The sequence below is a fragment of the Entelurus aequoreus genome, linkage group LG06, assembly GCF_033978785.1.
Source record: "Entelurus aequoreus isolate RoL-2023_Sb linkage group LG06, RoL_Eaeq_v1.1, whole genome shotgun sequence".
Classification (NCBI taxonomy): Eukaryota; Metazoa; Chordata; class Actinopteri; order Syngnathiformes; family Syngnathidae; genus Entelurus; species Entelurus aequoreus.
The window spans coordinates 35,770,300-35,796,623 of record NC_084736.1 but is presented as its reverse complement, the minus strand read 5'-3'; the positions used below and the strand labels follow the sequence as shown (position 1 = coordinate 35,796,623).

General features: G+C 40.8%; 1 protein-coding gene across 13 annotated transcripts in view; it reads left to right on the top strand.

Moving 5' to 3' along the window:
- The window catches only part of dus1l (dihydrouridine synthase 1-like (S. cerevisiae)), an 87,883-nt gene that overhangs the window by 52,595 nt on the left and 8,964 nt on the right, over positions 1-26,324 (top strand). For 9 of the 13 annotated variants that reach the window (XR_009826533.1, XM_062050644.1, XM_062050646.1 and 6 more), the window contains exons 6-13: positions 814-896; positions 953-1,056; positions 1,162-1,309; positions 4,864-4,960; positions 5,632-5,708; positions 5,773-5,930; positions 9,628-9,665; positions 12,662-12,737. Coding sequence is in view for 11 of the 13 variants with exons in the window: in XM_062050644.1 (XP_061906628.1) it covers positions 814-896; positions 953-1,056; positions 1,162-1,309; positions 4,864-4,960; positions 5,632-5,708; positions 5,773-5,930; positions 9,628-9,665; positions 12,662-12,737 (781 nt within the window). In the remaining 2 variants the exon portion in view is untranslated. Of the gene's footprint in view, positions 1-813; positions 897-952; positions 1,057-1,161; positions 1,310-4,863; positions 4,961-5,631; positions 5,709-5,772; positions 5,931-9,627; positions 9,666-12,661; positions 12,738-12,880; positions 12,933-23,636; positions 23,749-23,772; positions 23,858-26,324 lie in introns of those variants that run through there. The other 4 variants (XR_009826534.1, XM_062050650.1, XM_062050648.1 and 1 more) reach the window with 4 other exon arrangements.

The following is a 26,324-nucleotide window of genomic DNA, read 5'->3' as shown; positions in this document are numbered from 1 at the left end:
GTACTTAGAGGGGGGTTACCCACATATGCGATCCTCCCCAAGGTTTCTCATAGTCATTCACATCGACGTCCCTTGTGTGGGCTCTGTGCCGAGGATGTTGTTGTGGCTTGTGCAGCCCTTTGAGACTTTTGTGATTTAGGGCTATATAAATAAACATTGATTGATTGATTGATTGATTGATTGATTGATTCAGATCATAGAATCAACATTGTTTGTACTCTTGATGATGGAGCAGGTAGAAGTGGAAAAGACAGAAATGGGCTGGACCTGCAGACCTTCTCATGAACTTCCAATCACATGTGTGTAGAAACAGCATGGTAGCTCAAATCTGATTTCATGAGTTCCTGAGGAACACATCAACTCCCCAGTTATTACTACAATACTAAAAAGTATTTCCTTCATGAAGCACCCTGAATGTGATGTTTGAAGTGTGGTGGGAAGCTGAAATGAACACAGTCTAGTATTTTTACTTGCCAAATAGTTGAGTTGGAGTCGTTACAGAACATTGTTTTGAAGGCTTGTTTTGCTACTTTCAAATCCAATATGAAGTGAACTAGCTTGTGAATATGCAAATGTGTGTGTGTGTGTGTGTGTGTGTGTGTGTGTGTGTGTGTGTGTGTGTGTGTGTGTGTGTGTGTGTGTGTGTGTGTGTGTGTGAGTGTGTGTGTGTGTGTGAGTGCGTGCGTGCGTGCGTGCGTGCGTGCGTGCGTGCGTGCGTGTGTGTGTGTGTGCAGCTACTCACAGTACATGGCAGAACCAAAGTGAACTAGCTTGTGAAGATGCATGTGTGTGTGTGTGTGTGTGTGTGCGCAGCTGCTCACAGTACATGGCAGGACCAAGGAGCAGAAAGGAGCCATGACAGGAATTGCCAGCTGGGAGCACATCAAAGCAGTACGGTGAGTGATGTTGATCTTCTCTTTCAAAAGTGGACAACATTGTGAATGTGCTGCAGGAAGGCCCTCCACATTCCTGTGTTTGCTAACGGCAACATCCAGCATCTGAGTGATGTGCAACGCTGCATCCAGGAGACAGGTGTGCAAGGGGTGATGAGTGCAGGTGTGTAGGCCACTTTGCTACATGAAAGATGCTCAAAGCAAACCTTGTTAGCGTTGTGTTGACAAGCAGTTCACTCCCATACATACTCCTTTTTTTCTTTTTCAGAGGGGAACCTCCATAACCCAGCACTGTTTGAAGGGCACAGCCCCCCAGTGTGGGAGATGGCTGAGGAGTACCTGGACATGGTCCACAAGCATCCACCCTGCAACTTGTCCTTTGTACGAGCACACCTCTTCAAACTGTGGCACCACACGTATGTTCTTTGTACCAACACACCTCTTCAACTGTGTCACCAAGCCTATGTTCTTTGTACCAACACACCTCTTCAACTGTGTCACCACACCTATGTTCTTTGTACCAACACACCTCTTCAACTGTGTCACCACACCTATGTTCTTTGTACCAACACACCTCTTCAACTGTGTCACCACACCTATGTTCTTTGTACCAACACACCTCTTCAACTGTCACCACACCTATGTTCTTTGTACCAACACACCTCTTCAACTGTGTCACCACACCTATGTTCTTTGTACCAACACACCTCTTCAACTGTGTCACCACACCTATGTTCTTTGTACCAACACACCTCTTCAACTGTCACCACACCTATATTCTTTGTCTGACTGTCAATGTCAATCATTTATCTTCATTTCCATCTGACATATTCATCATACACTCTCGTTTCTCAAATGAAAAGCAATGCTTCATCCAACCTGATGGATCTTGAGAGGTTCTGCAAAGAGGAATGAGAGAAAGTGCCCAAAGATAGGTGTGCCAAGTTTGTGGCATGGTGTTCAACAAGACTTGAGTCTGTGATTGCTGCATAAGGTGCATCAAGAAAGTAACTGATGGTTGATGATAAATTGCAAACAATGTTTGACAAATGACAGGATGTGGGCGTATCATGGCGGCACATCCATGGTTTGCCACAAAACAGGAAATGTTATTAACTGGGTTTGACAAGTTCAGGTCTTGATGCTAATTGTCACAAATGATGAAGTGGACTTATTACATTTGTATTTCATGTGATTTCATTTCATTTAATTCATCTGAAAGTCTGTGTTTTAGATCGGCAAACGTGTGTTTTAGATCAGTGGTCCCCAACCACCGGTCTGGGGACCGGCACCGGTTCGTGGCGCATTTGCAGCATTTTCTCCTACTTAACTTTAGCCAGTTCCAACAGACACACCAATAAGCTTGTTCATAGATGTATTGTAAAACTCCTGATAGGAAGTCGCCATTTACTATATTTCTTTGCCACATGGGACAATGCACATTAATAAACATATAACATGTAAAGGTGCCAAATCGTAGCCAAAAGCTAGGTTCCATCTAGCTAGGTTGATGACCTAAGATCAGGGCAGGTCAGAACAAAGTGACCATAGGAGTTAAAGTGCATAAGGCAGATTGAGAATAAGTGCTAAATTGTTGCATATAATAATTGTGCTGAAGGAAAAAAATACACATCTCCTTTGGCCTATTAAGTTATAGTGCTGGTATTATTGCACATACCGTATTTTCCGCACCATAAGGCGCACCTAAAAACCTCCAATTTTGTCAAAAGCTGACAGTGCGCCTTATAATCCGCTGCGCCTTATATATGGACCAATATTGAGCCTCCATCAGGTAAAAGTTTCAATCAATCAATCAATCGCAACTACGGTAAGCAGCCGCCGACTTCATTTTCCCCCGTCTTCATTTTCCCCCGTAGAAGAAGAAGAAGCGCGCGGTGCATGCTGGGATATATGACTGTGCGAGGCGTGCCGTTTCATTTCCATTTGTTTGTTTATGTAAAGACCCCAAAATGGCTCTTATTAAGAGACAAGCTTACGACGCAGAGTTTAAACTTAAGACGATCAGTCACGCAGTAGAACACGGGAATAGAGCAGCAGCGAGAGAATTTAACATTGTCACTGAACTGCTAGACAACAGCAGCAACACTGACTCGATTAATGACGACTTCGACGAGACGGAGTCGGGCATGTTGGATGCCGTATTCGCCCAACTGTTTAATTCGGACACTGAAGAAGAAGAATTCGAGGGATTCGTGGATGAGGAATAACTTCATAAAGTGAGCTTTACATGTTTATTTTGTGTGTTGTGTTGTGTGACATTAACGTTTGAGCAACGTTGAGTTATTGATATATTGTTATTGCTCTGCACTATTTCAAGTGTTACCATATTGTGATTGTGATTTACCGTAACAGTATCACTGTTTTTTACGTGTTTATTGAATCAGGGCAAAGTTCCCCTCCACTATGTGATATAAATGTTGCACTACATGTTATACCTTGCTGTTGTTAAAAGATAAACAAAACACCACGTCACTGACTTTACCTCGGGGAAAATAATAAAACAGCTGTTTATTCATTTTGGGAGTGAACAGAGTTGTCAGAACGCTGGTTTGTAATCTATTAATAAAGTTTGACTGACCTATCTGACTGTTTTGTTGACATTCCCTTTAGCGCAGCTCCATCTAATGGATGCATAACGTAACCCCAGCCTCTACTGTAGCGTCTATTCTATGCGCCTTATAATGCGGTGCGCCTTATATATCAACAACGTTTTAAAATATGCCATTCATTGAAGGTGCGCCTTATAGTGCGGAAAATACGGTAGTCCTACTACACAAGTAGTTAGCGATAACGGATGTATTTACGCATGGAAAATTGGACCAAAAAAGCTAACAGTGTATCTACGTATGAAACATTGCACAAAATATGAATACATAACTTTTAGAATGGAAATAGTAACCCACAGAAATCTATTAGAATTAATGTCAAGTATTTCTAGCTTTCTTATATATCCATGGTCTTGTCCTTGAATGTGATGTATCACCTAGAACCCATCACATACTAAAGCCAAAAAAATGCCTACTACTAGCAAAAATTAGTTTAAAAAAAGAAGTCTATGGAAAGCTTTTTTGCATAGGGAAAAGGAAGGAGCTCCCACTAATTGAATGTTATGGTGAGTTTTTTCATGTATTCATTTTTCATGCACTTATTTGCGATATTTATCTGCCACACGCCATGAAAAAAATGCCTACATTAAACCGGTCCCTGGTGAAAAAAAGGTTGGGGACCCTTGTTTTAGACTACTAAAACTACTATTTACTACTAAAACTTTGTTTCATTTTTGAGTTATCTTGTCAGCAATCCAGTTACTATTCTGTTATTTGATTTAATTTAATGACATTTTATTTTATATTTAATTGAATTGAATGATATTTGATTGTATTTTGGCCCAAGCAGCAAAGCAAGCACTGCAGAGGGCCCTATTGAAATTGTTGTCTTTTTTATTTTTGAGGCCCTAACATGCAGCATATTTTGCAGATATGTCAGGTATGGTGAACACTTTTATATTCTGGGGTCCTGAAATAGTTTTTTGGTGGGTCAGGGCATCAGGATGGACGTGCCCACCAGCATCATGCTCATTCATGTATTAAGGCTACTTCATCATTTGTGGCAATTAGCATCAAGATGTGAACTTGTCAAACCCACTTATTAACATTTCCTCTTTTGTGGCCAACCATGGGATCAAAGTGTGTCGCCATGGTACGCCCACATCCTGTCATTTGCCAAACATTGTTTGCAATTTATCATCACCCATCATCCCCGCGGTGCGACGTAGACGAGGGCCCGTTAATTGTTCTCATTTCTACATGTTTTTATTTTTCATCACATTATTGACTGACAAGTCTTTCAGTCTGGGAGAGGAGCATTGTCTGTGTGTTGACTTCTTCATCAGCTTGTCAAATAACCTTTGTGCTTGTGAACACACACTGACTGAAGTGGTTTGTGTTAGGCTCCAGGTCCACCAGGACCTGAGGGAGGAGTTGGCCAAGGTGAAGACCTTGGAGAGTTTGGCCAACGTTAGCAAAGAGCTGAAGATGCGCTGCCAGGTAACATTGATGTTCAAAACACATGAGGATCCTGAAAATGTCAATGTTTACCAATAATGCTGACAAAACAGTAAAGGGGCAGTCTATTTTGTACCCTTTGGTTACTGGATGGTCCGTTCTACTTCCAGTCTATTTTGTACCCTGTGGTTACTGGATAGTCCGTTCTACTTCCAGTCTATTTTGTACCCTGTGGTTACTGGATAGTCTGTTCTACTTCCAGTCTATTTTGTACCCTGTGGTTACTGGATAGTCAGTTCTACTTCCAGTCTATTTTTTACCCTGTGGTTACTGGATGGTCCGTTCTACTTCCAGTCTATTTTGTACCCTGTGGTTACTGGATGGTCCGTTCTACTTCCAGTCTATTTAGTACCCTGTGGTTACTGGATGGTCCGTTCTACTTCCAGTCTATTTTGTACCCTGTGGTTACTGGATGGTCCGTTCTACTTCCAGTCTATTTTGTACCCTGTGGTTACTGGATGGTCCGTTCTACTTCCAGTCTATTTTGTACCCTTTGGTTACTGGATGTTCCGTTCTACTTCCAGTCTATATATGGAGCGAGTCATTTAACTACCAAAACTTTACTTTTTAGTTAACCTGTCAGCAATCCAGTTACTATTCTAGGATTAATTGTGTCTATTCCTAACCTTAGTCCACATATATTTGTGTGCCAGGATGAGATAGCCAGAGGACATGAGAAGAAGAATGAGGGTGTCCCTCACTGGATCTGCCAGCCCTATGTGAGACCACAGTGAGTAGTCACCTTCTCCTGATGACCTCAGTCACACTTGGTTCTCATGGTGTGACCATCCCAGGCCCAAAGATCCAGCTGCCAAAGGTGAGGAGTCCCAAGTCCAGAAGTGCCAGAAGAGAGTGCTGGAGGACTGGGACGGGACAGGGCAGACACTCTCCAAAAATAAACTGAAGAAAAGATCCCGCAACCCCAACAAGAACTTCAGCCCAGATCAGAAACGTGAGTGTTTTAGTCCATGTCTTGGTCCATGATGACAAAAAGGTATGATTTAGTAGAAAAGTGTTTAGTCCATGTCTTGGTCCATGATGACAAAAAGGTATGATTTAGTAGAAAAGTGTTTAGTCCATGTCTTGGTCCATGATGACAAAAAGGTATGATTTAGTAGAAAAAGCGTTTAGTCCATGTCTTGGTCCATGATGACAAAAAGGTATGATTTAGTATAAGTGTTTAGTCCATGTCTTGGTCCATGATGACAAAAAGGTATGATTTAGTAGAAAAGCGTTTAGTCCATGTCTTGGTCCATGATGACAAAAAGGTATGATTTAGTAGAAAAGCGTTTAGTCCATGTCTTGGTCCATGATGACAAAAAGGTATGATTTAGTAGAAAAGCGTTTAGTCCATGTCTTGGTCCATGATGACAAAAAGGTATGATTTAGTAGAAAAGTGTTTAGTCCATGTCTTGGTCCATGATGACAAAAAGGTATGATTTAGTAGAAAAGCGTTTAGTCCATGTCTTGGTCCATGATGACAAAAAGGTATGATTTAGTAGAAAAGTGAAATGAGTTAGAGAACAATGGTAGTTATGAAACATATTTATTATTAACCTCTGGAATGGACTTATGTTGTCTTTAAGTTGAAGTGGAGTGCTAATTGGTTTTTTTTGGTGACACTTAAATACAATAATGAAATTTAGCTCATGACACAGTTCGTTGAATGATGCAGACACGTTTGTTACTGGATACTTTCTAATCTGACTTGAAGACTTTGTACGTGTAAGTAATATGTAACTATAATTATTTGATACTTGTCACCTTTTATTGTTCAATGATTATTACCTATGTCTAGCTTGTGTGCTTAGCTGTTGTGTAGCTGCTAGCTCCTAGTAGTCTATAGCCTCGCATGTTTACCTTTTGTAGATGACTTGAGTTAAATAGTAGAAATTGTTTATTGGAGGACATTTAGATGTTAACTGTCTGTCAGCTTGTACAAGTAAATACTGCTTGCATCGCACATTATATCTCACACAAGTAAACACACTGCTTGTATCACACATGGTATCACACACAAGTAAACACTGCAGGGCTGCTTGTATCGCACATGATATCGCACACAAGTAAACACTCTGCTTGTATCACACATGATATCACACACAAGTAAACACTCTGCTTGTATCGCAAATGCTATCTCACACAAGTAAACACTCTGCTTGTATCGCATGTGATATCTCACACAAGTAAACACTCTGCTTCTGTTGCACATGATATCACACACAAGTAAACACTGCTTGTATCGCACATGACATCACACACAAGTAAAAACTGCTTGTATCGCACATGATATCACACATTTTCCATGGAAGCTAATATTTTTAGTTTTTTTGCTGATATGGGACCAATGTCAATAGTGGATCAGGACATGAGAATATTTAGTCATGTACATGTGAATATCAGCACTGTATCAAGTTGATGTAATATTTAGTCATGTACATGTGAATATCAGCACTGTATCATGTTTATGTAATATTTAGTCATGCACATGTGAATATCAGCACTGTATCATGTTGATGTAATATTTAGTCATGTACGAACCCCGTTTCCATATGAGTTGGGAAATTGTGTTAGATGTAAATATAAACGTAATACAATGATTTGCAAATCCTTTTCAACCCATATTAAATTGAATGCACTACAAAGACAACATATTTGATGTTCAAACTCATAAACTGTTATCTTTTTTTTGCAAATAATAATTAACTTAGAATTGTTAGTTGGGAAAGGGCATGTTCACCACTGTGTTACATGGCCTTTCCTTTTAACAACACTCAATAAACGTTTGGGAACTGAGGAGACACATTTTTTAAGCTTCTCTTGTTGAATTATTTCCCATTCTTGCTTGATGTACAGCTTAAGTTGTTCAACAGTCCGGGGGTCTCCGTTGTGGTATTTTAGGCTTCATAATGCGCCACACATTTTCAATGGGAGACAGGTCTGGACTACAGGCAGGCTAGTCTAGTACCCGCACTCTTTTACTATGAAGCCACGTTGATGTAACACGTGGCTTGGCATTGTCTTGCTGAAATAAGCAGGGGCGTCCATGGTAACGTTGCTTGGATGGCAACATATGTTGCTCCAAAACCTGTATGTACCTTTCAGCATTAATGGCGCCTTCACAGATGTGTAAGTTACCCATGTCTTGGGCACTAATACACCCCCATACCATCACAGATGCTGGCTTTTCAACTTTGCGCCTATAACAATCCGGATGGTTCTTTTCCTCTTTGGTCCGGAGGACACAACGTCCAGAGTTTCCAAAAACAATTTGAAATGTGGACTCGTCAGACCACAGAAATGATAAATGATAAATGGGTTATACTTGTATAGCGCTTTTCTACCTTCAAGGTACTCCAAGCGCTTTTGACAGTATTTCCACATTTACCCATTCACACACACATTCACACACTGATGGCGGGAGCTGCCATGCAAGGCGCTAACCAGCAGCCATCAGAGGCAAAGGGTGAAGTGTCTTGCCCAAGGACACAACGGACGTGACTAGGAAGGTAGAAGGTGGGAATTGAACCCCAGTAACCAGCAACACTCCGATTGCTGGCACAGCCACTCTAACAACTTCGCCACGCCGTCCTCAGAACACTTTTCCACTTTGTATCAGTCCATCTTAGATGAGTACAGGCCCAGCGAAGCCAACGGCGTTTCTGGGTGTTGTTGATCAACGGTTTTCGCCTTGCATAGGAGAGTTTTAACTAGCACTTGCAGATGTAGCGACCAACTGTAGTTACTGACAGTGGGTTTCTAAAGTGTTCCTGAGCCCATGTGGTGATGTCCTTTACACACTGATGTCGCTTGTTGATGCAGTACAGCCTGAGGGATCGAAGGTCACGGGCTTAGCTGCTTACGTGCAGTGATTTCTCCAGATTCTCTGAACACTTTGATGATATTACGGACCGTAGATGGTGAAATCTCTAAATTCCTTGCAATAGCTGGTTCAGAAAGGTTTTTCTTAAACTGTTCAACAATTTGGTCACGCATTTGTTGACAAAGTGGTGACCCTCGCCCCTCCTTGTTTGTGAATGACTGAGCATTTCATGGAATCTACTTTTATACCCAATCATGGCACCCACCTTTTCCCAATTTGCCAGTTCACCTGTGGGATGTTCCAAATACTGGTAAGTGTTTGATGAGCATTCCTCAACTTTATCAGTATTTATTGCCACCCTTCCTAACTTCTTTGTCACGTGTTGCTGGCATCAAATTCTAAAGTTAATGATTATTTGCAAAAAAAAAATGTTTATCAGTTTGAACATCAAATATGTTGTCTTTGTAGCATATTCAACTGAATATGGGTTGAAAATGATTTGCAAATCATTGTATTCCGTTTATATTTACATCTAACACAATTTCCCAACTCATATGGAAACGGGGTTTGTACATGTGAATATCAGCATTTTGATGTAGTATTTAGTCATGTACATGTGAATATCAGCATGTTGATGTATTATTTAGTCATGTACATGTGAATATCAGCATGTTGATGTAATATTTAGTCATGTACATGTGAATATTGAACATGTAGATGTAATATTTAGTCAAGTACATGTGAATATTAAAGATGTAGATGTAATACTTAGTCATGTACATGTCAATATTAAACATGTTGATGTAATATTTCATGTCTCCAACAGCCAAGTACATCAAATGTGAAGAGTGTGGGAATCCAAAGGTAAGTTTCATAAAATCATTGCAGATTCATGCAGAACACTAAATGCCATTTTTGTTCCACAAAATGACTTTGTGCTTACACAGTGTGGTGGCGCTTTCTTAAGCTAACGATAATCACCTCCATTACGGCAAATAAACAACATTTCTAAGTATCACAAGTGTCGTTATCAAATACTATTATCACTGGAGGATGAGGCTAAACATGTTACACGCCAGGAGCAGGCATGCTAACCGCTAAGCTAACTTGGAAGAAAAGAAGAAAGAAGTGTAAGCACGTTACTGTTTTGTTGTTGTTGTTGGTGTGTACACACTTGACTGTTGTGTTGATGTTGTTGTTGGTGTGTACATACTTGACTGTTGTGTTGATGTTGTTGGTGTGTACATACTTGACTGTTGTCTTATTGTTGTTGGCGTGTACATACTTGACTGTTGTGTTAATGTTGTTGGTGTGTGTACATTATTGACTGTTGTCTTGTTGTTGTTGGTGTGTACATACTTGACTGTTGTGTTGATGTTGTTGGTGTGTACATACTTGACTGTTGTCTTGATGTTGGTGTGTACCGTATTTTCCGCACCATAAGCCGCACCTAAAAACCACAATTTTTCTCAAAAGCAGACAGTGCGGCTAATAACCCGGTGCGCCTTATATATGGATTAATATTCATATTTATTTTCATAAAGTTTAGGTCTCGCAACTACGGTAAACAGCCGCCATCTTTTTTCCCCGTAAAAGAGGAAGCGCTTCTTCTTCTACGGTAAGCAACCGCCAAGGTGAGCACCCGCCCCCGTAGAAGAGGAAGCGCTTCTTCTTCTACTGTAAGCAACCGCCAAGGTGAGCACCCGCCCCCGTAGAAGAAGAAGCGCGCGGATATTACGTTTCATTTCATTTGTGTATTTCTGTAAAGACAACAAAATGTCTCCTACTAAGAGACACGCGTACAAGGTTCCACTGACTTTTGATATTCATGTGAACCGCACTGTGGATACAACGGGAACACGTACGGTGAATATTCGCACCACAGGGAATGAGAAGTCGTCCTACTGTGGTTCTAGCTTGCCATGCTAACGGCCAGAAACTTCCACCCATGGTGATATTCAAAAGGAAGACCTTGCCAAAAGAGAACTTTCCAGCCGGCGTCATCATAAAAGCTACCTCGAAGGGATGGATGGATGAAGAAAAGATGAGCGAGTGGTTGATAGACGTTTACGCGAAGACACCGGGTGACTTTTTTCACGCAGCGCCGTTCCTGTTGATCTACGACTGCATGCGCGTCCACATCACAGATGGTGTCAAAAAACAAGTGAAGCACACCGAAGAAGAATAATTCGAGGGATTTGTGGATGAGTAATAACTTCAGAAAGTAAGCTTTAAATGTTTGTTTTGTGTGTTGTGTGACATTAACGTATGAGCAACGTTGAGTTATTGATGTTGCTATTGCTCTGCACTATTTTGAGTGTTACTATTTGTGTGATTGCACATTTGTACATTACATTTTGGGAGTGAACAGAGTTGTTAGAACGCTGGTTTGTAATATATTATTAAAGTTTGACTGACCTATCTGACTGTTTTGTTGACATTCCCTTTAGCGTAGCGTAGGTGCGGCTAATAGCACGGGGCGGCTAATAGGTAAACAAAGTTTTGAAATATTCCGTTCATTAAACGTGCGGCTAATAACACGGGGCGCCTTATGGTGCGGAAAATACGGGTACATACTTGACTGTTGTCTTGATGTTGGTGTGTCTTCAGTCTGTGTACATACTTGACTGTTGTCTTGATGTTGTTGGTGTGTCTTCAGTCTGTGTACATACTTGACTGTTGTCTTGATGTTGTTGGTGTGTACATACTTCACTGTTGTTTTGATGTTGTTGGTGTGTCTTCAGTATGTGTACATACTTGACTGTTGTCTTGTTGTTGTTGGTGTATACATACTTGACTGCTGTCTTGATGTTGTTGGTGTGTCTTCAGTCTGTGTACATACTTGACTGTTGTCTGGATGTTGTTGGTGTGTACATACTTGACTGTTGTTTTGATGTTGTTGGTGTGTCTTCAGTATGTGTACATACTTGATTGTTGTCTTGTTGTTGTTGGTCTAATGTTGTGTCCCTGTTCACGGCTCCTCCGGCGCGAGCATTGTTGTTTTTGCACTTTTTGGCTTCTTGTTAAGTGACTTTTTTTGGGTGGATTCTGTCTTGCACGTGGAGGGTTTGGGTGTGGGCTTTGTTTGGTGTGGCGCTCCCATCAAGGGTGCATTCTACGGCAAGAGTGCTTTAACCGGCACAAGGAGGCTGGGTTACTGCGAGCCTCCCAAAGTGCGTCTTCGCAGCAGTTTTATGATTGCTCAGCACAAGAAATACTTTACACACATACAATTGTTGACAAAATACACTGTACATTATATACCTCAGCTAACTAAACTATGGAAATGTACAATATAATTCATATAGCAATACGGTCTCACTGCACAGCAGGCCAGCAGTTAGCCGAGTCCGCAATCCATGTTGAGGCACAAGTGCCTCAACTGGCTGCTTATCACCGCACCGTCTCTTCTCAGTATTTGAACGGCAAATGTGAAAATTCAGCGATTTTGAATAAAAATAATCTAAAACTGGTGAAGTTAAATGGAAAATAACTTTATAGTATAATCACTGAATACATATAACAATTTAATAAAAAAAATTTCTTTTTACATTTTTTTTCTTTCCATGATGGCAGGTGAGGCCCCGCCTCCCCTGCCTCTAGTGACCGCACGTCACTGGTGTGTACATACTTGACCATTGTCTTGATGTTGTTGGTGTGTCTTCAGTATGTGTACATACTTGACTGTTGTCTTGTTGTCATCTACATACTTGACTGTTGTCTTGATGATGTCGGTGTGTACATACTTAACTGTTGTCTTGTTGTTGTGGGTGTGTACATACTTGACTGTTGTCTTGATGTTGTTGGTTTGTCTTCAGTCTGTGTACATACTTGACTGTTGGCTTGTTGTGTTGGTGCAGGGAAACAAGTGTGTCTTCAGTCTGTGTCGAGGATGCTGCAAGAAGAAGTCCTACAAGGAAGTGGCCAACTGTTTAAGTCAGTAATCAATGTCTGTTCTCATCATTAACACACTTTGCAAATCCACTATTGCCACCACATCATTTTTTTTGTTAACTTCCTGACAGCCCACAGGAAAGTCATCTTAAATTAACTTTTATTTTTTCATTTATTTTATTCAGCCTTTTTTGGGGGGCTAAAAAGATTTGGTCGAGGGCCGAAAGCCAACTGCATGTAAAGTATACACACACACACATATGTATGTATATATATACATACAGTACACTAATATACATATATACATATATACCGTGAAGTTGTCACGTTGTCTAAATGGTAAATAAAAACAATGATTTGCAAATCCTTTTCAATTTATATTTAATTGAATAGACTGCAAAGACAAGATATTTCATGTTCACACTGAGAATTTTTGTTATTTTTTCAAATATTAGCTCATTTGGAATTTGATGCTTGCAACATGTTTCAAAAAAGCTGGCACAAGTGGCAAAAAAGAGTGAGAAAGTTGAGGAATGCTCATCAAAGACTTATTTGGAACATCCCACAGGTGAACAGGCTAATTGGGAACAGGTGGGTGCCATGATTGGGTATAAAAGCAGCTTCCATGAAATGCTGTCATTCACAAACAAGGACGGGGCGGGGGTCACCACTTTGTCAACAAATGCCTGAGCAAATTGTTTAAGAACAACATTTCTCAACCAGCTATTGCAAGGAATTTAGGGATTTCACCATCCACGCTCCGTAATATCATCAAAAGATTCAGAGAATCTGGATAAATCACTGCACGTAAGCCATGATATTACGCACCTTGGATCCCTCAGGCGGTACTGCATCAAAAAGCCACATCCGTGTGTAAAGGATATCACCACATGGGCTCAGGAACACTTCAGAAAACCACTGTCAGTAACTACAGTTGGTCGCTACATCTGTAAGTGCAAGTTAAAACTCTACTATGCAAAGCCAAAGCCATTTATCAACAACACCCAGAATTGCTTCGCTGGGCCTGAGCTCATCTAAGATGGCTCATGTCAAGATGGCGGCGCTTCACGGCGGCAGCTTCTTGCAGGCGCTCTTGGAAGTGTAGACCGATTTGGCAAAAATACCCGTCAATTCAGTCAATCTCATGGCTGGCTCACAGCGTGTTCACTCCGTGATCACTTACGACCGACATACGATTCTGGATGTGGAGAGATCGGGCCGTTTTGGGCTGAAAGATGCGTGTACGGTGGACCTACTCGCTAGCTTGGGAATTCTTCGCGAGCTACATCCAGCAGTGGCCTTTGAAGCAGCGGGGTCCACTACCAGCGGGGACCGTCAACGAAAGAGACGTAAGCGGTGTGCTCGGAAGCAGAAGCGGGGATGTCGGGCGGGGCTAACAACAAAGCTAAAGGCGTTGTTGTTAGCGGGGCTAACAAAAAAGCTGAAGGCTAATCCTCAAAGAAGCGCTAATAAGGAGTCTGTTAAGCTAGAACTAGCCAGTGCCAGGCTGGATAATCCCTGCACACATAGCAATTCTCTTAGAATAATATACAACTCACATCATGTTTTTTCTGCGTCAGAGATGGACATGCATTTTACTGAGGTGGCAAACAATCTGAAAATTCCTGTCATTTCAATTCCTAGATATGGTCGAAATTATTTAAAGTGCACTACGCATAATAAACGTAACATTATTAATATTGCTACTACGGATACTTTCAACAAAAACTCCTCAAAACAGCCCACTACCTATAATATGGGCTTTTTAAACATAAGATCATTGTCTTCCAAAACGTTATTAGTTAATGAAGTCATTAGAGACAACAATCTTGATGTCGTTGGTCTAGCCGAGACCTGGCTCAAACCAGACAAATTTTTTGCGCTGGGTGAGGCGTCTCCTCCTGGCTATACGGGAACGCATATTGCCCGTCCCATTAAAAGGGGTGGGGGTGTTGCACTAATATACAACAAAAACTTTAGCCTTACCTCGGACCTAAATAATAAATATAACTCGTTTGAGGTGCTTACTATGAGGTTTGTCACACCGCTGCCTCTGCACCTGGCTGTCATCTACCGCCCCCCAGGGCCCTATTCGGACTTTATCAATGAATTTTCAGAGTTCGTTGCTGATCTAGTGATGCACGCCGACAATATAATCATAATGGGAGACTTTAACATCCATATGAATACCCCATCGGACCCTCCATGCGTGGCGCTCCAGACTATAATTGATAGCTGTGGTCTTACACAAATAATAAATGAACCCACGCATCGCAACGGTAATACGATAGATCTAGTGCTTGTCAGGGGTGTCACCACCTCTAAAGTTACGATACTCCCGTACACTAAAGTAATGTCCGATCATTACCTTATAAAATTCGAAGTTCTGACTCATTGTCAACAAACTAATAATAATAATAATAACTACTATAGCAGCCGCAACATTAATGCTGCCACAACGACGACTCTTACTGACCTACTGCCTTCGGTAATGGCACCATTCCCAAATTATGTGGGCTTTATTGATAACCTCACTAACAACTTTAATTGATAGTGTAGCACCGCTAAAGCTAAAAAGGGCCCCTAAAAGGCGTACCCCATGGTTTACAGAAGAAACTAAAGCCCAGAAATGATCATGTAGAAAGCTGGAACGCAAATGGCGTGCGACTAAACTTGAGGTTTTCCATCAAGCATGGAGTGATAGTTTAATAACTTATAAACGCATGCTTACCTCAGCTAAAGCTACATATTACTCAAATCTCATCCACCTCAACAAAAATGATCCTAAATTTTTGTTTAGTACAGTAGCATCGCTAACCCAACAAGGGACTCCTCCCAGTAGCTTCACCCACTCAGCAGATGACTTTATGAATTTCTTTAATAAGAAAATTGAAGTCATTAGAAAAGAGATTAAAGACAATGCATCTCAGCTACAACTGGGTTCTATTAACACAGATACGACTGTATATACGACGGACACTGCCCTCCAAAATAGTTTCTCTCTCTTTGATGAAATAACATTGGAAGAATTGTTAAAATGTGTAAATGGGACAAAACAAACAACATGTTTACTTGACCCAATTCCTGGGAAACTTATCAAGGAGCTTTTTGTATTATTAGGTCCATCAGTGTTAAATATTATAAACTTATCACTTTCCTCTGGCACTGTTCCCCTAGCATTCAAAAAAGCGGTTATTTATCCTCTACTCAAAAGACCTAACCTCGATCCTGACCTCATGGTAAACTACTGGCCGGTGTCCCACCTTCCGTTTATCTCGAAAATCCTCGAAAAAATTGTCGCACAGCAGCTAAATGAACACTTAGCGTCTAACAATCTCTGTGAACCTTTTCAATCTGGTTTCAGGGCAAATCACTCTACGGAGACAGCCCTCGCAAAAATGACTAATGATCTATTGCTAACGATGGATTCTGATGCGTCATCTATGTTGCTGCTTCTTGATCTTAGCGCCGCTTTCGATACTGTTGATCATAATATTTTATTAGAGCGTATCAAAACGCATATTGGGATGTCAGACTTAGCCTTGTCTTGGTTTAACTCTTATCTTACTGACAGGATGCAGTGCGTCTCCCATAACAATGTGACCTCTGACTATGTTAAGGTAACGTGCGGAGTTCCCCAGGGTTCGGTTCTTGGCCCTGCACTCTTTAGTATTTACATGCTGCCGCTAGGTGACATCATACCCAAATACGGTGTTAGCTTTCACTGTTATGCTGATGACACTCAACTCTACATGCCCCTAAAGCTGACCAACACGCCGGATTGTAGTCAGCTGGAGGCGTGTCTTAATGAAATTAAACAATGGATGTCCGCTAACTTTTTGCAACTCAACGCTAAGAAAACGGAAATGCTGATTATCGATCCTGCTCAACACCGACATCTATTTAATAATACCATCTTAACATTTGACAACCAAACAATTAAACAAGGCGACTCGGTAAAGAATCTGGGTATTGTCTTCGACCCAACTCTCTCGTTTGAGTCACACATTAAGAGTGTTACTAAAACGGCCTTCTTTCATCTCCGTAAAATCGCTAAAATTCGTTCCATTTTGTCCACAAGCGATGCTGAGATCATTATCCATGCGTTCGTTACATCTCGTCTCGATTACTGTAACGTTTTATTTTCGGGCCTCCCTATGTCTAGCATTAAAAGATTACAGATGGTACAAAATGCGGCTGCTAGACTTTTGACAAAAACAAGAAAGTTTGATCATATTACGCCTATACTGGCTCACTTGCACTGGCTTCTTGTGCACCTAAGATGCGACTTTAAGGTTTTACTACTTACGTATAAAATACTACACGGTCAAGCTCCTGCCTATCTTGCCGATTGTATTGTACCATATGTCCCGGCAAGAAATCTGCGTTCAAAGAACTCCGGCTTATTAGTGATTCCCAGAGCCCGAAAAAAGTCTGCGGGCTATAGAGCGTTTTCTATTCGGGCTCCAATACTATGGAATGCCCTCCCGGTAAAAGTTAGAGATGCTACCTCAGTAGAAGCATTTAAGTCTCATCTTAAAACTCATTTGTATACTCTAGCCTTTAAATAGACTCCCTTTTTAGACCAGTTGATCTGCCGTTTCTTTTCTTTTCTACTCTGCTTCCAACCCGGGGTGGACCGCTAGCCTGTCCATCGGATGGGGACATCTCTACGCTGCTGACCCGTCTCCGCTCGGGATGGTTCCTGCTGGCCCCACTATGGACTGGACTTTCGCTGATGTGTTGGACTTTCACAATGTTATGTCAGACTCACTCGACATCCATTGCTTTCGGTCTCCCCTAGAGGGGGGGGGTTACCCACATATGCGGTCCTCTCCAAGGTTTCTCATAGTCATTCACATTGACGTCCCACTGGGGTGAGTTTTCCTTGCCCGTATGTGGGCTCTGTACCGAGGATGTCGTTGTGGCTTGTACAGCCCTTTGAGACACTTGTGATTTAGGGCTATATAAATAAACATTGATTGATTGATTGATAAGATGGACTGATGCAAAGTGAAAAAGTCTTCTGTGGTCTGACGAGTCCACATTTCAAATTGTTTTTGGAAACTGTGGACCAAAGAGGAAAAGAACTATCTGGACTGTTCTAGGGTCAAAGTGTAAAAGGCAGCATCTGTGATGGTATGGGGGTGTATTAGTGCCCAATGCATGGGTAACTTACACATCTATGAAGGCACCATTAATGCTGAAAGGCACATACAGTTTTTGGAGCAACATATGTTGCCACCCAAGCAACGTTATCATAGACGCCCCTGCTTATTTCAGCAAGACAATGCCAAGCCACGTCTTACAACAAAAATAACAAAGTTTCTCAGTGTGAACATGAAATATCTTGTCTTTGCAGTCTATTCAGTTATTCAATTGAATATAAGTTGAAAAGGATTTGCAAATCATTGTATTCTCTTTTTATTTACCATTTACACAACGTGACAACTTCACTGCTTTTGTGAATATATATATATATATATATATATATATATATATATATATATATATATATATATATATATATATATATATATATATATATATATATATATATATATATATGTATATATATATATATACGTATATATATTTATATATACGTATATATATATATATTTATATATATATACGTATATATACATATATATATATATATATATATATATATATATATACATACACTACCGTTCAAAAGTTTGGGGTCACATTGAAATGTCCTTATTTTTGAAGGAAAAGCACTGTACTTTTCAATGAAGATAACTTTAAAACTATCCATCCATTTTCTACCGCTTATTCCCTTTTGGGGTCGCGGGGGCGCTGGAGCCTATCTCAGCTACAATCGGGCGGAAGGCAGGGTAACTTTAAACTAGTCTTAACTTGAAAGAAATACACTCTATACATTGCTAATGTGGTAAATGACTATTCTAGCTGCAAATGTCTGGTTTTTGGTGCAATATCTACATAGGTGTATAGAGGCCCATTTCCAGCAACTATCACTCCAGTGTTCTAATGGTACAATGTGTTTGCTCATTGGCTCAGAAGGCTAATTGATGATTAGAAAACCCTTGTGCAATCATGTTCACACATCTGAAAACAGTTTAGCTCGTTACAGAAGCTACAAAACTGACCTTCCTTTGAGCAGATTGAGTTTCTGGAGCATCACATTTGTGGGGTCAAAAAAACGCTCAAAATGTCCAGAAAAAGAGAACTTTCATCTGAAACTCGACAGTCTATTCTTGTTCTTAGAAATGAAGGCTATTCCACAAAATTGTTTGGGTGACCCCAAACTTTTGAACGGTAGTGTATATATATATATATATATATATACTATATATATATATATATATATATATACATATATATATATATTTACATATATATATATATATATATATATTTACATATATATATATATATATATATATATATTTACACACATATATATATATATATACATATATATATATATATATATATACCTATACATGCATACACATGTATAAACATATATACGAGCACATATACATACACATATGTGTATATATATGTATGTATATATATGTATGTACATATATGTATATATCCATCCATCTTCAACCGCTTATCCGGAATGGGGTCGCGGGGACAACACTTCTCACCCTATCTCTAAGGGAGATGCCAGCCACCCTTCTGAGGAAACTCATTTCGGCCGCTTATATCCGCGATCTTATTCTTTCGGTCATGACCCACACTTCATGACCATAGGTGAGAGTAGGAATGTACATAGCTCGGTAGACCGAGAGCTTTGCCTTTTTGCTCAGCTCTCGTTTTATCACAACAGTGCGGCAGAGAGACTGCAATACTGCCCCAGCAGCTCAGATTTTCCGGCTGATTTCCTTCTCCATCTTTCCCTCACTCGTGAACAAGACCCTGAGATACTTACACTCCTCCACCTGGGACAGAGTCTCGTACTCTACTTGGACTGTACAAACCATCGGTTTCCTGCTGACCAATTTGACAGGGGGAATTAAGAAAAACAGTTATTTTGTAAATTACACCATAAATAACCATCACATGTCTAAAAAGTATTCACATAGTACTTTTGCATGTGTAGAGCAGTCATTTTTGTCCACAGTGTATTCAGGCTTAAACACAACTTTCAAATGTCCAGTGTCCTTCTGTAACACCCAGCTTTTGAGAATCATGGTTCGACACAAATTTAGCCTAATTAGTGAATGCAGGTGTGTTCACCTATATAAAGCCCTCAACCCCATCCTGACTCTTTTAGTCAACTGTTCAGAGCCATGGTGAGTGACAGGTAACAATTTGTTTGTTGAGCGCATGCTTTTCAATGACTAACAGGATTGAATGTTTGTAGTTTGTCCATATTGAGCTTCCTAACAAATGTGCACGGTTTGTGAGGAAGTCTAAGGTCAAACAGTGACAGTGTGGGGTCAAACTGTCACACGCATACTTGTTCGACATCTTCCCGCTTGAAGCCAAACCACCGCCAGACGATGGACCCTGTGCTATTTTTTTAGGAATTAATTTTTCCTTCATTTATCACATTCACACCTTCTTTCTCTCGTATTACCACTCGCACCACTCCGCTAGCATCACAGCTAACGTTGCCCATGCTGCTACCTCTCTGCTCAGCGAGGGCGTATGACGCGACAGCATGTGACGTATGTAAGAAGGTGCGCTTGTTTTAAGTCTCTGTGAGAAGCAAGAAAGAGTGAAAAAAGCCTGTAGTGTAATGCCCGCAGCTAAAAGCAACTGTGAGAACGTATACTCGAATATCACGATATAGTCATTTTCTATATCGCAAAGAGACAAACCCACGATATATCGAGTATATCGATATATCGCCCAGCCCTATATCGACGTCAATCCCCCATCATCCTCAGGCTCCGCTCCTGCTAGGGAGGGTGTGTCTGATGTAGTTGGGTTCAGGAGTTCCTCAAAGTGCTCTTTCCAACGCCCTACGACTTCCTCACTTAAAGTCAGCAGAGTCCCATCCTTGCTGTACACAGCTTGGATGGTTCCCTGCTCCCCCTCCTGAGGTGCAGTATGGTCTTCCAGAACAGCTTTGGTGCCGCCCGATAGTCCTTCTCCACACTGAAAAAAAAAATAAGTTGAGAAAACGCAAATTTTCAAGGCAACATGATGCAACAAGATTTTTGCGTTTTCTCAACTTTTGACTACTATTGTTGACTTAACTAAGATTTTCAAGTTGAAATAAGAGTTATGTGACATATGACATACACTGTAAAAAAAAAAAAGTAGAGAAAACGCAAATTTTCAAGGCAACATGATGCAACAAGATTTTTGCGTTTCCTCAACTTTTGACTACTATTGTTGACTTAACTAAGATTTACAAGTTGAGATAAGAGTTATGTCAACTCGGATCTTCTTGTCAGTAATATCACATATGATCACAAGTTAATATTCCATATGATTTGTGGATTTATTCTTTTGTAAAGTCAATATCTAAATTCCATTTAAAGCAGCACAAGTTAATATCACATATGATCACAAGTTAATATCACATATGATCACAGGTTAATATCACATATGATCACAAGTTAATATCACATATGATCACAAGTTAATATTCCATATGATTTGTGGCTTTATTCTTTTGTAAAACGGACCAAACTCGCCACAAAATTAACTACGACAAGATCTATTTTTGTAAAAAGATTTAAAAGATTGAAAGATCCGAGTTGACATAACTCTTATCTCAACTTGTAAATCTTAGTTAAGTCAACAATAGTAGTCAAAAGTTGAGAAAACGCAAAAATCTTGTTGCATCATGTTGCCTTGAAAATTTGCGTTTTCTCAACTTTTTTTTTTTTACAGTGCATGGATTCCCCGAACTGCTCCCACACCCTGTGCTTAGCCTTGTCCACAGCCACGGCCTGTCGGTCCCTTGCCACTGCCTCCGGAGTCCACTGGGATAACATACCCTGGTAGGACTCCTTCTTCAGTCGGACGGATTCCCTGACTACCGCTGTCCACCAGGGTGTTCGAGGGTTACCGCCCCTTGAGGCACCTAAGACCTTCTGGCCACAGCTCGCAGCTACGGCTTTAGCAATAGAGGCTTTGAACATTGCCCATTCCTGTTCAATGTCCACACCCTCCAAAGGGATGGCAGAGAAGTCCAGCCTGAGGTGGGAGTTGAAGTCCCTCCGGACAGAGAACTCCTCCAAACGTTCCCAGTTCACCCGCACTACACGCTTGGGTTTGCCAGGTCTGTCCAGAGGTTTCCCCCGCCATCTGACCCAACTCACCACCAGATGGTGATCAGTTGACAGTTCAGCCCCTCTCTTCACCTGAGTGTCCAACACATACGGCCTCAGATCAGCTGATACGATTACAAAATCGATCATTGATCTTTGGCCTGGGGTGCTCTGGTACCAGGTACACCTATGAGCACCTTATGCTTGAACATGGTGTTTGTTTTTGCAAGTCCATGACTAGCACAGAAGTCCAATAACAATCCACCACTCGGGTTCAGATCAGGGAGACCGTTCCTCCCAATCACGCCAGTCCAAGTCTCACTGTCATTGCCCACGTGCGCGTTGAAGTCCCCCAGTAAGACTATGGAATACCCTGCCGGCGCCTCATACAGGACCCATGCAAGGTATCCAAGAAGGCCGAATACTCTGAACTCTTGTTTGGTGCGTATGCACAAACAACAGTCAAGAGTTTTCCCCTCTCAAACCCTAAGGCAAAGGGAGGCGACCCTCTTGTCCACTGGGGTGAACTTCAACGTACAGGCACTCAGCCGGGGACTCGTGAGTATCCCCACACCCGCCTGAGTCCTCACACCCTGAACAACTCCAGAAGTGAACAAGATCCATTCCTTGTCCAGGAGTGTGGTTTCAGAGCCCTTGCTATGGGTACAGGTAAGCCCCATCAGATCCAACCGGTAGCGCTCCACCTCCCGCATCAGCTCAGGCTCCTTCCCCACTAGCGTAGAGACGTTCCACGTCCCAAAAGTCAGCCTCTGCTTCCCCGAATTGGTCCGTCTGGAGCCTCCACTTTCACTGCCATCGAAGTGGCAGCGCACCCGACCCCACTGATTCCGACTGCGGGTGGTGGGCCCACGTGGTGGAGAAAATGGTGTGTCCACGTAACTTCTTCGAGCTACCCGGTGCTCGCTGACGAGCCCTGCCTCCGGGCCTAGCTCCGGAGGAGGGCCCCGGGCTTCCTCCGGGCCGGGTAACGCATCTTCTTCTTGTGTTTTCCATGGGGTATTATCATAACCCTGATGGGGGGAGGCGTTCGGGTGCTACACCTTGCCTAAGGGTGACCCGAAACTATGTAAGGCAGGGGCGTTCAACTCCCTGAGACTTTATACAAGCCCATATACCACTATATGTATATATGTGTGTATATATGTGTGTATATATGTGTGTATGTATATACGTATGTATGTATATGTAAATGTATTTATATACATATGTATTTACTGTATATATATATATCTGTATGTATGTATAGATGTACACACAAATGTATATCTATACATGTGTATATATGTCTGTGTATATATATATATACATATGTATGTACAAAATATACATATGTATATATACTGTATATACATATAAATATATACATATGTATATACTGTATATACCAGAGGTGTGGACTCGAGTCACATGACTTGGACTCGAGTCAGACTCGAGTCATGAATTTGATGACTTTAGACAAACAAAATGTAAAAAGACTTGCAACTCGACTTAGACTTTAACATCAATGACTTGTGACTTCACTTGGACTTGAGCCTTTTGACTTGACATGACTTGCTACTTTCCCCAAAACCCAAAGATTCAAAAGTTATTCAGGAGCGCTCCGTATCTTTCATTTTGTACATGTCTGTCAGCGTGTTGTTCCTGTCAGTACAACAGCCAATCAAATTACATCCACGTTATTTTCGTCCCACAGCATTCATCCAATCAAATTGCAGAACAACCAACGAAGAAGAAATGTCAAACAACGCGCCAGTGAGGAAAAATGATGCCTAAAATAGTTTCGTTCAGGTATTAAAACTACGACTTGGTCAACTAAAAATGAATTCCAGTATGCAAAGCATGCGGTTTGAAGATTACAGACGGAGACGCAACAACTTCCAACTTCGTTCGACATTTGAAGATGCTCAAAGAAGGGTAAGTTTTTAATGTGAGCTAACGTTTATTGGCTAAGTAACGTAACTTTTATTTGCTGTTTAGTTAAATCAGTGAGGCTGTAAACTCACCGCTAACGCTATAACCATAGACATCTTATAATTAGACGCAGCATCGAGCGCTACAGCCTACTGGCGCTGACTAGACACTGGGCCGCCATCTTGGAGTGGTGGTCCGCTCCACTCAGTGCAATTCATTTGGCAGGAGCAATGAACTGTCAGCGCATTTAATTAATCTTACCTCACTGAATACCACTGATTTTCACACGCTATTTTGTCATACGTTTAGCTGTGATAAAGGACACATGTTTTGGGGTGTTTTATTATTCATAGTTTGCTTAACAGTAATACATACTTGCCAACCTTGAGACCTCCGATACCGGGAGGTGGGGGGTGGGGGGCGTGGTTGGGGACGGGAGGCGTGGTTGGGGGCGTGGTTAAGAGGGGAGTATATTTACAGCTAGAATTCACCAACTCAAGTATTTTATATATATATATATATATATATATATATATATATATATATATATATATATATATATATATATATATATATATATATATACATATATATATATATATAATATATATATATATATATGTGATGTATAAAATACTTGACTTTCAGTGAATTCTAGCTATATATATATATATATATATATATATATATATATATATATATATATATATATATATATATATATATATATATATATATATATATATATATATATATATATATATATTTATTTTATTATATATATAATACATTTTGCGAGGTGGCCCATAATACTGGGCTGTGAAAGGTGCTGCGCTGCCGCCGCCATGTGCTTCGCTCTCCATTCATGAATGAGTATATCATTTCGGCCACCGTGTTCAATGGAGAAGTCTGTTCTACAAAATGTACAGGCAACATACCCCTTCCCCTTCGAACTGTCCTGGATGAACTGAAATTCTTGTTTCCCTTCGTTTTGGAACTTGCAAGCGTATTTCTTCATCTTGCTCGTCGACGGTGTCGCCATGTCTGTAACTTCCTCGTTCTTCTGCTTCGTCTCCTTGTTGTGTGCGCAGTTGTGCACTCTATTCTCTAAAAGCCGTAGATGTTATGACGTCATTGGGCAGGCAAGCTGTTTATATTGTGGGAAAGCGGACGTGAGAACAGGCTGTCCCCATTCAGGTCCACATTGAGCTGGAGGGGGCGTGGCCTCAAGCTCCGTCTGAATACCGGGAGTTTGTCGGGAGAAAATTTCTGCCGGGAGGTTATCGGGAGAGGCGCTGAATACCGGGAGTCTCCCGGTAAAACCGGGAGGGTTGGCAAGTATGCAGTAATAGAATATTCTTATATGCTATAAGTGAACAGATGTCCGAGATCAAAACTGGGAATATAATCCCAGAGAAGGTGGAAAAAAACGGTCAGCTATTTTTAAGTTGAAGAAACAATATGATTCGGTTATATATACATGCGTATATCCTACATAAACAATGAATGAATACATTAGATATCTATATATCTTATAGACTGTATCTCTGTTGCTGCAGCAGCAGAGAGTTTATTCTGTCTTGACACTTTGTATTGATATTTTGTATTACATTCTTCCCTTAAATGATCATGTTTACAGTGATTGTTTTATATGTATTTTTTATGTATGTCGCTTTAGATAAAAGCGTCTGCCAAATACGTAAACATAAACATATATAAACACCTGAAAGTCCTTATATCAGCTAAAACCACCAATCTGTTTCACTGGATTCAGAATAAAACCAAATTCTGTCTTAACCAACAATGTTAGTATTTGAAAATTGTTACTTGAAGACTTATTCCTGGTTACAATTATACTGTTAAGAAAGTATTGTCTTATATTTTGCCTAAAATGAGAACACATCATAATCAGTGGCAGCTGGTGAATTTTGTTTTAGGTGGAGCTGAAAGTTTGTAAACTAAACCCCTGTCGGGGGGTCATCCTCCCCCAGAAGATTTCCTTGTGATTTTCACACACAAATATTGAATATCTTTGCTCCTTCTCAACTCTGTGGTAATATTATTTTCACAAAATACAACCAATAGTACGTTAATGTTAAAACTTACTTGTAAAAAGTAATACCCCGATTCTTATTTTCAACAGTCCGCTCATTTGAGCAGGAAAACGCTGAACACCAGCCCGGCATCTTTGTTTTCTGTGTGTCAACTGTCAGTTTAGGCTGCTCACTGGCTCCTCGTCATCACTTCAAGATGGCGGCCAAATTGCTCGCGTCACAGCAGCCAATGCTGCGTCTACTTATAAGATGTCTATGGTTATAACGTCATTGCAAACACGGCAATCTGTTGCGTCCACTGCAGTTCGCTACCTTATTCATACTTTTTGTTAAGTGTTTTTTTTAAGCAGGGTTGCATGAGGTACCTAGACATAACGTTACGTTAGTCAATCTATCACACACAGTAACGTAACGTT